Below are 12605 nucleotides of genomic sequence, written 5' to 3' on the forward strand. Positions count from 1 at the left end.
TGCAGACTAATTTGGTCTGCTATGATGGATGTGACTCCTCATCCTTCTATCCTTGTTGCCAGCAATAGAAATATGTTCTCTCCGGATTCCCCAAATCCACAAAGTCCATCGGCAATGTGTCCAGATAAATGCAAGTAAGACACAAGGATCTTGAAACAAGACGTGACCTTTTGGAAAAAAAATAATCCTCATAGATTGGTGCTCTGGAGTCCCTTATTGCAACCCAGAAAGCTATTTGTCACTTAACACAATCCTTAAAGAGTTGCCCTTAAAGCAATAATTATTGTTCACAGCAACATATTGCATAACCCAAAAATTACAACTGCCTTTGGCAAGAAGTACTTCCTCAGGCCCAGGGTAGTGGTCTGCAGCTCAAGCCCTCAAAAAGCTGGTGAGGTTGAGTTAAATTGACTTGATGATCGATATTTGTTAGGCTGTGTGTGTTAAGGATAATGGAACCAATGTAAGTAAATGGATTAAAATGCAAATCAGCCATCAGATAACTGAATTTAAAGCCAGGCCAGGGTATTGAATGGCCAATTCCTGTTCCTATTTTGTAACAAAGATAATCTACAGACCATAAAATAGGTAATTTATTAAATTTACAGCACAACATGCATGTAAAAACCTGTGCAATCTCACAATGGACCTTGAAGATGTTTGAAAATGTTCTGCAGCTGGGATTTGGCTAGATCAGGGTGTCCTGGTAAACAAGGCAGGACCAGTGGGTTGATATCGCCAACCATAAATTTCACAAATCTCACCCCCATGCAGTGCTTCTCAACTGTGAATTCTGGCACATAAAAATGTTTCAGGCCACAAGACCGGCCTGGAGCACTCTGAAATCTTAGGATCAATTTTAGCTGCTATTTTCTTTCATTGTAGACAAGATTCAACAATGATTGGCTGTCATTTTTATGTCCCACCTCATTAAAAAAGTGGAAATCTGTAATGTTCTGATAGTAGCCACTGGACAGTGACACAGCTAGTAGAGCTCAAACCTTCAGCGACCCGGTATAATCATGACTTCCTTTGCTGTCTGCGTGGAGTTTGCACATTCTCTGGGTTCTGCAGTTTCCTCCACGTCCCAAAGATGTGTGGGTTGGTAGGTTAATTGGCCACTGTAAATTAGTGTGTAACTGAGTGGTGGAATCTGTTGAGGTGTTGACGAGAATGTGGTAAGAATAAAATTGGATTAGTGTAAAAAGGTTTTTGATGATTAACACAGACTCAGTGGGCTGAAGATCTGTTTCCATGCAGTATGACTCTAACTCCATAACCCTTGCCAAAATGCTGGTGTAAATGCAAGAGATTTAGTATTGGGATATAAATATTATATTTGTCACTCAAAAACACCTGTTTCACTGCTTTAGTTAGGCATTCATGGCAAATATGATAAACAAGTCCCTCAAACTATGCAGTTGTTGCCTGAATGACATGGCTGAACATTGAGAACTGGTATCCCTGTTATAATTCCTGTTATGTCACCTGTAGGGGTTTGACAGGATGGCACAGTTTTGAATGTTAATGCAGCATGATTCTGAATATGGCTGGCATAACATAATTTCTAAGCGCTTTGCATTCAGGTTGTCATCTTATTTTGACACAGATCATATATCATTTTCTTGTCTGAACTCTACCTTCTGGAGCACACAGTTGGAATAGCAATTGTTTGAAGTAGGGTCAGCAGATGCTTTCCTGTCTTTTACATCCCAAAGCAAAATATGTATCCATGCAATCCTGAATGGGACAAGGGCAGACTGCATGAAATCTGTCCCTCAATCACTGTATTTATCAATGCTCTCAGTTTCTAATGTAACAAATGATCTCTACCATTAAAATTAAAATGGGATTAGTGGGACCTGTTTAAGTGCTATTTGTAGACTAAAACAAATCAGAATCAGGTTTATTATCACTGACTTGTATGTCATGAAATTTGTTGTTTTGCAGCAGCAGTACAGTGCAAAAATATAACATTACATAAATTACAAAATAAACAAATAAATAGTGCACAAAAAAGAAAGGAACAATTGAGTATTGTTCATGGGTTCATGAACCGTTCAGAAATCTGATGGTGGAGGGAAAGAGGCCGTTCCTAAATTGTTGAGTGTGGGTCTTCAGGCTTCTGTGTACCTCCTCCCTGATGGTAGTAGTTGGTACACACTCTTCTATGTGAATCAAACCAGACAGCATCTGGCAAAGGATCAACAAGAGTTCCTCTTTCCCCTATCTTAAGCATGCCTTAGTCCATTTGTATGTTCAAATAAGAGAACTTGTATCTGTTTCTCATCCTGGGTACAACTTTTACTTGCTCCGAGGCAGCCAATGCTATTTTTGCCAAATGGCATTGAAAGTAAATATGAGTTGCCAGAACAAATGCTTTCAAAGGATTTTATTTCTTCTTGCCCCTAGGAACAACAGCTACAAGTATCTTAAGTTTTTAAAAAAAAATTATCAGTGACAAAAATTCTATTCACATAAAAATGATAGTGGTGGCTGAGAGGCTGTAAGGTTAAATATTAGCTAATTTAAATTAATTGAATTTAGTTAAATATTTTCAATTGTTTTGTTTTAGTTTTTTGTTATTTATTTGTGATTTTTAATAAAGAAACGTTAATTGATTTTTAATATTTTTAATACTTTGTCAGACTTTCAAAAGTATTGAAAATGTTGATATTTTGATAGTTGACTAATCATGGGTCATGTCTTATCTTGCAACCTAAAGTTTATTTCACCTTCTTCGTTAGTGGGGCTTGTTCTTCCCATCATCCCTTTGGGAGATCAAATGTAAAGGGACCCTTAAATGTAATGGCAAGACCCTTAACAGTGTTGATGTACAAAGGGATCTTGGGGTCCAAGTCCATAGCTCCCTGAAAGTGACTGCACAGGTTGATAAGGTGGTAAAGAAGGCCTATGGCATACTTGACTTTATTAGTTGAGGCCTTGAGTTTGAGAGTCAGGAAGTTATGTGGCAGCTTTATAAAATTCTGGTCAGGCCACATCTGGAGTATTGCATTCAATTCTGATCACCCCATTATAGGAAGGATGTGGTGGCTTTGGAGAGAGTGTAAAAGCAGTTTACCAGGATCAATACACAAAAAGTGCTGGAGGAACTCAGCAGGTCAGGCAGCATCCATGGAGGGAAATAAACAGTCAACGTTTTGGGCCAAGACCCTTCATCAGGACTGGAAAGGAAGAGGGCAGAAGCCAGAATAAGAAGGTGTGGGCAGGGGGAGGAGCACAAGTAGGCCGGGGATAGGTGAGTTCAGGTGAGAGGAGGAAGGTAGGTGGGTGAGGGAAGGTGGGGGAAGATGTAATAAGCTGAGAGGTGATAGGTCAAAGAGGCAAAGGGCTGAAGAAGAAGGAATCTGGTAGGACGGGGCAGTGGACCATGGAATAAAGGATGGAAGAGGGAAGGAGAGGAGATGGGCAGGTCATCAAGGTGGGGAAAGGGAGCCACAGGAATGAGGGAAGACAAAGGAGTGGGGGTGGGGAGAAAAGGGACTGCTCTCTCCGTGACTCCCTTGACAACTCATCCCTCCCCACCGATAACCCCCCCCGGCACTTGTGCCTGCAACCGCACCACGTGCTGCACCTGTCCCTACAACTCCTCCCTCACCACCATTCAGTGTCCCAGACAATCCTTCCAGGTGAGGCAGCACTTCATCTGTGAGTCCCAGGGTGTCATTTATTACATCCAGTGCTCCCAGTGAAGCCCCCTCTGCATCGGTGAGACCCGCCAAGGATTGGGTGACCGCTTCGTCAAGCACCTTCGCTCCGTCTGCCACCAGGACCTCCAAGTGGCCACCCACTTCAATTCTGCATCTTACTCCCATACCGACATGTCTATCCATGGCCTCCAAGTTGAGGCCAGATGCAGGTTGGAGGAACAACACCTCATATTCTGCCTTGGGAGTCTCCAACCTGTATTGTGGAGGGCCGTGGCTGTCACGTGACAACACTGCCCCTACCTGGTCGAAAGACACACCGCTGTCAATCAAGGTTTGGCTCCACCCCACCCATCAGTGCACACCTGACCATTGGTCCCTTTAAGCACCTTTGTACTTGGCCTCAGGCCATTGGCCTGTTGAACTACCTGGGCTGGACCCCCCAGCCCTCCAGCACTATAAAGAGTGCCACATGTGCTTGGTTCTCCCTCTTTTTTCTCCGAGGGATGCCTTGTTGGTAAGCTGTGCACTGTTTAAGAGAAATTAGTTAGTATCCCTGGTAGCATAGAGCCGTGCCTGCTCTGAGTCAAGGGGTGGCAGGTGTCGTATTGTATGTACCCAGTTTGTTGTGTGTGTGTGCGTGTGTGTATTTTACCTCCGTGGCAATCCTCCCACACTCACTATCAACTGTGTGTGCGTGTGTGTTATTCCCGTTACCATTTTCCCTGGTCTGTCTTTGTAAATAAAATCCTTCCTTGCCAGATTGTTCAGAGTCCTTTACTTTCGAGATCCTTCAAATCGGTTCCCTTCACTCACAACACAACCTGATGGCCCTAACGTCGATTTCTCTAACTTCTGGTAACCCCACCCCTTCTTTTTCTCCCCCCCCCCTTTGTCTTCCCTTATTCCTGCCCATCTCCTCTCCTACCCTCCTCCATCTTTTATTCCATAGTCCACTGCCCTCTCCGACTAGATTCCTCCTTCAGGCCTTTGCCTCTTTGACCTATCACCTCTCATCTTATTCCATCTTCTCCCCCCCCCCACCTCCCTTCCCCCTCTCACCTGGACTCACCTATCATCTGCCTGCGTGTGCTCCTCCCCCTCCCCCCACCACCTTATTCTGGCTCCATTCCAGTCCTGATGAAGGGTCTCGGCCCGAAACGTCGACTGTTTATTTCCGTCTATGGACACTGCCTGACCTGCTGAGTTCCTCCAGCACTTTTTGTGTATTGCTTCAGATTACAGCATCTGCAGAATTTCTTGTGTCAATTTTACAAGGATGCTGCCTGGATTAGAGGGCATGTGCTTTAAGGAGTGGTTGGACAAACTTCGGGTGTTTTCTCTGGAGCGCCAGAGGCTGAGGGGAGATCTGATTGAAGTTTATAAGATTATGAGATAGACAGTCGGTATCTTTTTTACCAGAGTTTATATGTCTAATACTAGAGACCATGCATTTAAGTTGAGAGGGGGAGATGTGCAGGACAGATTATTTGTACAGAAAGTGGTGGGTGCCTGGAATATGTTGCCAGTGGTGGTATTGGAGGCAAATACAATAGAGGCATTTAAGAGGCTCTTAGGCACACGAATGTGCAGAGAATGGAGGGAGATGGACATTGCATAGGCACAACGGATTAGTTTAGTTAGGCGTTTAATTAGTAGTTCAATTAGTTCAGCACAGCATTGTGGGCTGAAGGACCTGTTCCTGTGCTGTACTGTTCTATGTATCCCTTGACACCATCACTTGAGGACATTTCCACTTAGGGCTTCACTATTGAGGATTGGCCTGCTATTTCCCAGCGCTGACATGCACCAAAATTAAGCTTGAACCTTTTCATAAGTTACTGGTGAGTGAGGACAGCTCACCATTGGCAAGCAAGTCTGCCCATTTCAGAAAAAAGGCTGGACAAAGTATAGTGAACGTAGAGCTAATGTTAAAATTGGGTTAAATTCTCTGGAAAGACTCTAATTATGACATAAGTATGGCATTGCACTACTCTTCACTGCAAAATTTGCATTGCATGTAATTGATTATGCCAGTTTTGTAATGAACTATGGCTATGTTTAAGATTTCCTTGACTGTGAATCATTCAAGATAAACACGATAAACTCTCTGCCATTTATTTACGTAGCTCTTCTTTCCCAGGTAAAGTCCAAGTTTACACAAGTTTCATAGATTTACACAACTATCATGCCAGCACAGAATTTCAGTGCAACTTCTTCCAGGGTCACCTGATCTTGGTGGAGCTAACATCTCAAATCCTCCTTCCAGAAAGTGGCCCTGTGTTTAACCAAAAGTGCTGACAACCTCAGTAAGCCTGAAATTAATTTAATTCCTGCAGTGCCAGCCATCCAATCAACCAAAATGACCTTCCCACTGCAATGCATAATAACGTGATAGAATATGGAATGGCAGAGGCCCGAAGCTTTGGAAGGGAGTTGACTTGGGAATAATCAGCACCTATATGGCAGGTTATATATTGTAAAAGGGATGTTGGAGATCTGAGATAATATTCTTTCTGGTATCATTAAAGAAAATTGTTATGATCAATTCTCTCATTAAAGACCATAAGAAATAGAAGCAGGTGTAGCCCATTCAACCCCTCATACCTGCTCCACCATTCAATAAGGCCATGGCTGTTCTTTTCCCTCAGCATTACTTTCCTGCTCTAATGATATATCCATCAAGTCTCTTAATATCTAATAAAGTAAGTCTTCCCTTATCTTTTGGTCTCACTGTGTGTCTCCACTCTCACCATTCTGTCAGAAACAGGCTATTGCAGGTCGAACTAAAGAAGGGTAAGATTGAAGTGGGAGCAGGTTCAAGGACTGACTGAGACTGAAATAAAATGAACCGGGTTGATCAATGAGGAGTGAGGGCAAAGTTTGCTTTAATGGACTGTTAGGAAAACAAGGCAGACTTCTAAAATGAACACACAACTGATGTGTTTTGGTGCGACTGTTGAAACAGAAGTTGTAGTGTTTGGTGTGAGTGTGAGTTTGGAAGCTGGCGACTGGAAGACATTGTTTTCTGTACTGGTTAAATGTGACACTGGTAAGTGGAGTGTGTCAGGAAGTCTTAGCCTGGCCTTCCAGGGTCTATATGATTTTTACAAAGTTTGCTTTAATGGACTGTTAGGAAAACAAGGCAGACTTCTAAAATGAACACACAACTGATGTGTTTTGGTGCGACTGTTGAAACAGAAGTTGTAGTGTTTGGTGTGAGTGTGAGTTTGGAAGCTGGCGACTGGAAGACATTGTTTTCTGTACTGGTTAAATGTGACACTGGTAAGTGGAGTGTGTCAGGAAGTCTTAGCCTGGCCTTCCAGGGTCTATATGATTTTTACAAAGCTCTTGAAGATGGAAAATGCTGCCTTAAGTGGTGAACAGAAAGTACAGAAAGCCAGCATGATGGTTGAGGAGAAGCAACAGGAGGAATAAAATGGCATCTGATGCTCAGCTAACCATAATGTGGTTTAATAAAGGTGTTCTTCAACCATATCATGGTAGGCAGCTACTTCCATATAGACTTACCATTGTCAGCATTACTAGGCATTTCCATTCTAAATGTGAACACCAAAGAATTTTGAAGGCAGGTAGTATATGCATGGGAAATCTTTAATATTTGATTTATTATTTTAGATCAAATTACTTACAGCCGCCTTAGTAAATCTTGGTCAATTGAAATAAAAGGATCATTTAACCCTAGATTCTTACCACCCATGACTCATATTGGAAACAGAGTGACAATTTTCCTTTCCAATAGATATCATTAATAGCATTCAAAAGTGGATGTAATTTTAGAGCCAGGCCTGAGCCCAGAAATCCATCCCCAGTATTCACAAGCTATACAATCACATCAGTGCATTGTATAGCACTCTGCCTCAGGAATTAATTCCTTTGAAATCAATCAAATGAATTTCATTGTCAATATACAACAAGCTGATGTGTTTTACATTGAGTTTAGCACTGCTGACTGGGAATGAATTTCTAGGCATGAGTCTTTATTGGTCTTTCTGTCAACAAGTGAGAACAGGCATAGAAGTTTAATCAGATCTGGGAAAGGCAAGGCTAATTGATAAATTGGTTTATTATTGTCACATGTACCGAGGTACAGTGAAAAAAGTTTGTTTTAAATTTTTAAATTAAATTTTTTAATTTTTAAAATTTTATTTATAACATGGTAACAGGCCCTTCCGGCCCAACGAGTCCGCGCTGCCCATTTTAAACCCAAATTGACCTACCTGTACGTCTTTTTGCAATGTGGGAGGAAACCGGAGCACCCGGAGGAAACCCACACAGACATGGGAGAGTGTACAAACTCCTTGCAGACAGCGATGGGAATCGAACCCCGACCACTGGTGCTGTAATTGCGTCACGCTAACCGCTACGCTACCGTGCCGCCCCATCCATGGCATTTTGCATGCCATCCATACAGATCATTTCATCACATCAGTACATTGAGGTAGTACAAGGGAAAAGCAATAACAGAATGCAGAATCAAGTGCTACAGTTACAGAGAAAGTGTACTGCAGGCAGACAATAAGGCGCAAGACCATGACAAGATAGATTGTGAAGTCAAGAGTCCATCGAATCGTACAAGAGGACCTTTCAATAGTCTTATAACACCAAGGTAGCGGCTGTCCTTGAGCCTGGTGGTATGTGGTTTCAGGCTTTTGTATCTTCTGCCTGATGGGAGGAGAGGAGAAGAGAGAATGTCTGGGGTGGGTGAACTGCTGACATGAATATTTGTGCATCTGTTTCAGCGAGCAGAGTCTGTGATTTAAATGCTTTGGATAGATCGATAGCTCTATGTCCAAGAAATTTACAAGGCTTTTTGAGTTAATCAGTTTCTCTTATTTATTGAATGTAAAGTAAAATTATGAAATAATATTCTCAGCCCCATTTATAATTTTCTAATGGATTCTGGTTCAGCCACTCTGTTACTAGAAGAGGGGACAGAAGTTTGCACCATCTTTAATAAAAGGTGTAGATTAAAGGTAAATTAGGAGAATCTACTCCCTTGATCTTTTGCTGCCATATGATTTATACTTTAATGAAAATGATCAATGGTAGGATTTAATAATTCTTTCATTCTGTAATAATAAGTAGGAAAAGGCTTCCATTATTAATAATAGAAAGATCTTGTGTTTATATCATACCCTTCATGACCAAGGATAACCTAAATGCATCACAGCAAATGAAGCATATTGAAGTGTGGTCTCAGTTAGAATATGGAGAGAAATGGGAGAAAATATGCTCACTGCAAAAATCTGCATGAAATAAAGTAATGAGGTAAATGACCAGTTAAACTTTTACAGCCCTTTTCTCTGCGGTTGATGGGAGAGGTACAGTATAACCCCCCTAAGAGGGCAGTCAACACTTTGGATGGTTTAGAGGTTTCTTTGTACTGCACTGGAATATCAGATGTAATTATGTATTCAAGTTCCAGAGTGAGGACCGAACCTAGAACCAAGTAATTCAATGTCCCCAATGATACATGCCTGACATGTCTCATTGGTGACATGCCTGACAGGCAAATTACAGTGAAAACGATGTTCTGATCGGCAACATTTTTACCATGATTTTTACCAAGATACCATGCTTATGATGTAACATTTGGATTGTCCGATGATTTGCAGGGGCAGGCCTTATCACTCCTGCATCTGGTGGTTACTGTCATCATTTGATAAATATCACACAGTTCTCTATAAATCATGACCAGCAAATTCCAAAGCAACATAAAATGAACATGGTAACCTGTGCAATGTTTGAACTTTAAACTGAGTAACTTAACCTATGTCAGCTTTAAGCTGAAATAAAAGAGCTGCATGAAACAACTGTTTGAATGCTGGGAACATCATGGAGTAACTTTTCTCTCCTTAGATCATCAAGGACCAGAAGCTGTTTGTCATTGTCGGTGGGATGCTGCTCATCGATCTCTGCATCCTTATTTGCTGGCAGGTTGTGGATCCCCTGAAGCGGACTGTAGAAGACTATCCTTTAGAGGTCAGTTTACAGAGAATAACTGGAAGTGTTGGAGTCTGGGCTGACACCCGTTTCGTGCTGGGGTGGATGCAAATGATAATTTGAAATGTAAGCATAACTATAATCTGAAGAAGCCAAACTACCTGTGGAAAGCTCTCTGAATAGTTAAACCATGATCAAAATCGGAAATAAAACCAAAGTATAAATATAAGGTGGAAAATGTGGAGAATTAGAAGAACAACTTAGCACTTGAATTGTAAAGGCATAGAAGGCTACGGACCAAGTGCTCGTAAATGGGATTAGTATAGATGGGTACTTGATGGTTGGCATGGACAAGGTGGGCCGAAGGGCATGTTTCTGTGTGGTGTGACTCCACGGCTCTTTAAGCATGGTTCTTAGTTCTGCCAACTTCTTTGATTCAGTTTTGTACTGTTTAAACTTTATTATATTTCTGGGTATAATAAAAAAAACAGGAATTTGAATTAAAGTTTGCAAACCTATTCTCATGCATTTAAGAATGTTCACTCAATTCAAATATGTGTCAAAAATGGGAAGAAAATGATGCTGAGAGAAAACCAATTGATGCATACTTTTAATAGGCCCAATTTATAAAAGGAAATTAAGCAATAAAGCTTGCAACCAGTATTACAAGATTGTCCTCAGTTACACAGGATTATTGTCAGTTGAATGTGGAAGGATGATTGGAAGTTACTGAATTGTTGAGATAGCCAGAAGTATAAATTAATTTATCTTTTGGAAACTTCAAGACTTCCCTATATTTATAATGGATTGTGGGAGATGTATAGGTTAGTTTGAATAAAAATCCCCAGAGGAGAGAGAAGGTGAATCTTAAAATAAGTCGATCTTAAAATGGTTCATTGCAAAATAAGCAGCCAGTAGAACTTTGGAATAATTGGTGCGTGGAAACATGTGAAGGAGCTATGTTAAATTGGAAGAGTTCAGGATTAGATAAAGCTTATAAATATTGAAAGAGCCATGTTAGCAAGCTGAGCATTTGAAAAATTGATCCTCAAAAATAAGATATTTTTACAGGGATTGGGTTGAAGTATCACCAGAAGTGGACAAATCTATCAACCAAAAGACAGTTTTAGGAATGGACTGGATAGGAGGTTAAAGCTCAGATCAGTGTATCAGAATAAATATATACCCAGTGATATATAAAAGCCTAAATATGTACTTGTGAATGGAGAGACTTAATGGTGGCAAATCTCCAGAGATTATACCACTTTCCCAGGGTTTTGTGGCTCACTGAACGAAGAAATAGCAATTGGACTGGTACAGTAACTTGCTCCACCTACAAAGTAAAGCATAGTTGTAATAATAAATGAACACCACAGCAGAATCAAACATGAAAAGACAATGAATTGCTTCATTTGTTTATTATAAAATTTGATTAAAATGGATAAATCAACAATTTTTGAAGGGATGTTGGATAAAACTGACAAATATCAGACCAATAAAAGGGTTACACTTTTATGTTAAAATATCCAAGTATTGTCATTTACCCAAAGAAAAAACATTCCAGGATTACAACAACAGCTTAAATATGAATCTTTATGGCATCTTTTAATGTTGTAAAATGTACCAAAGCCTTTGAATTATAGATTGTAATTCAAAATATCAACGTCTTAATGGTAATTTTAGAGCTGCATCCAAAGGACATGATCGAGAGAAAATTGAACTTGTGCGCCTGCTTGTATGCCATGAGAAAAGAGCAAAATGACCAATTTCTGAGTCAAGCAATCTGCAAGGTTAATTCTGATTGTATGTTGAGTGGGTATTCAGACCTACCAAGTAATCAATTAAAACATGGTATAAAGCCTTTTGAATATGTTGATGAGGATGCTAAAACATATTCAGGGATCTTTTTCATATAATTTGTTCCCATTGGGCAAAGTTAGTACCAGGTTTACTGTGCCCAGTTTTATGGACTGTAATACATCGGCCATCCACTATGCTGCTGGCCTCCAAAATAAGTCAGATGGCTACAGCTGGCAAGGTAACTGATCCAAATTCTCCTGAACCTGATGTATTTAAGTTTTCAAAACTCATCTGCAGCATGAAATTTGAAATGTTTAGAAATTCATTATTTCTGCAATGCTGCAATGTCTATCAAGGAAAATCCTATAAGGGCAAAGCCTATTAGTACTGAATAATATATAATTAATTTCCATATTATGAAAGCCTGTTCCCATTGAAGTATCCGGTTGCATGTTGGGTGGAATCTCCTAAGTGCCGCTAAATTAATGTTGATTTCTGTGACATGAGTGGCCATACTGAAGAAATTGCAGTAATGATGGCCACAAATCATTTCTCATTGGAGAAAAAAAGAGCAGCTGGAAAAAGGAGTAAATATAGTCTCTTCAAAGTACAAGTTGCATCTCAGTTGCTTGCATCCTTGTCTCTGAATCGGAAGGATGAGAGCTCAAGAGTCTCTCCAGGGACCTGAGTACAGAAATCTAGACCAAGTCTCCAGTGTGTCATTATAGGTGTCATATTTCAAATGAAAACAAGGTCACATCGCTTCTCTCTAAGAGATTCCACAACACTATTGTGAAGAAGGGAAGTTATCCCAAAAGGGCAGATTATATGCCTGTAATCAAAGTGCCGTTTGTATGAGCTTGGTGTGCTGTGCGGTTGCTGTGTTTTCTACATTGCAACAGTGGCTCTGCTTCAAATGGTATTAATTGGCAGTGACCTGGTCTGGGACATCACAGGTTTGTGAAAGATGTAAATTCAGACCTTTGATTTCTTTCTGAAAAATACTGTGTGAAAAAGAAATACATAAGAAAAGTGACTTATCACACTGGAAAAGAAACTCTCGTGGGCTAGTTGCTGAAGCAGAAGTTGATAAATATTCTCTTTTGGTCAATGACCAGTGACCTGTTAGAGAGAGATGATGTGTTTTACTCTGTTGAACCTAGGTGTGTC

At 40.6% G+C, this 12605-nt stretch overlaps 1 protein-coding gene across 2 annotated transcripts in view; it reads left to right on the top strand.

Annotated features, from left to right (window-relative positions):
• The window catches only part of gabbr2 (gamma-aminobutyric acid (GABA) B receptor, 2), a 692216-nt gene that overhangs the window by 603504 nt on the left and 76107 nt on the right, over positions 1–12605 (top strand). For both annotated transcript variants that reach the window (XM_052016888.1, XM_052016889.1), the window contains one exon: positions 9552–9674. In XM_052016888.1, coding sequence (XP_051872848.1) covers positions 9552–9674 — 123 coding nt within the window. The remainder of the gene's footprint in view (positions 1–9551; positions 9675–12605) is intronic.

Source organism: Pristis pectinata, chromosome 5 (assembly GCF_009764475.1).
Source record: "Pristis pectinata isolate sPriPec2 chromosome 5, sPriPec2.1.pri, whole genome shotgun sequence".
NCBI lineage: Eukaryota > Metazoa > Chordata > Chondrichthyes > Rhinopristiformes > Pristidae > Pristis > Pristis pectinata.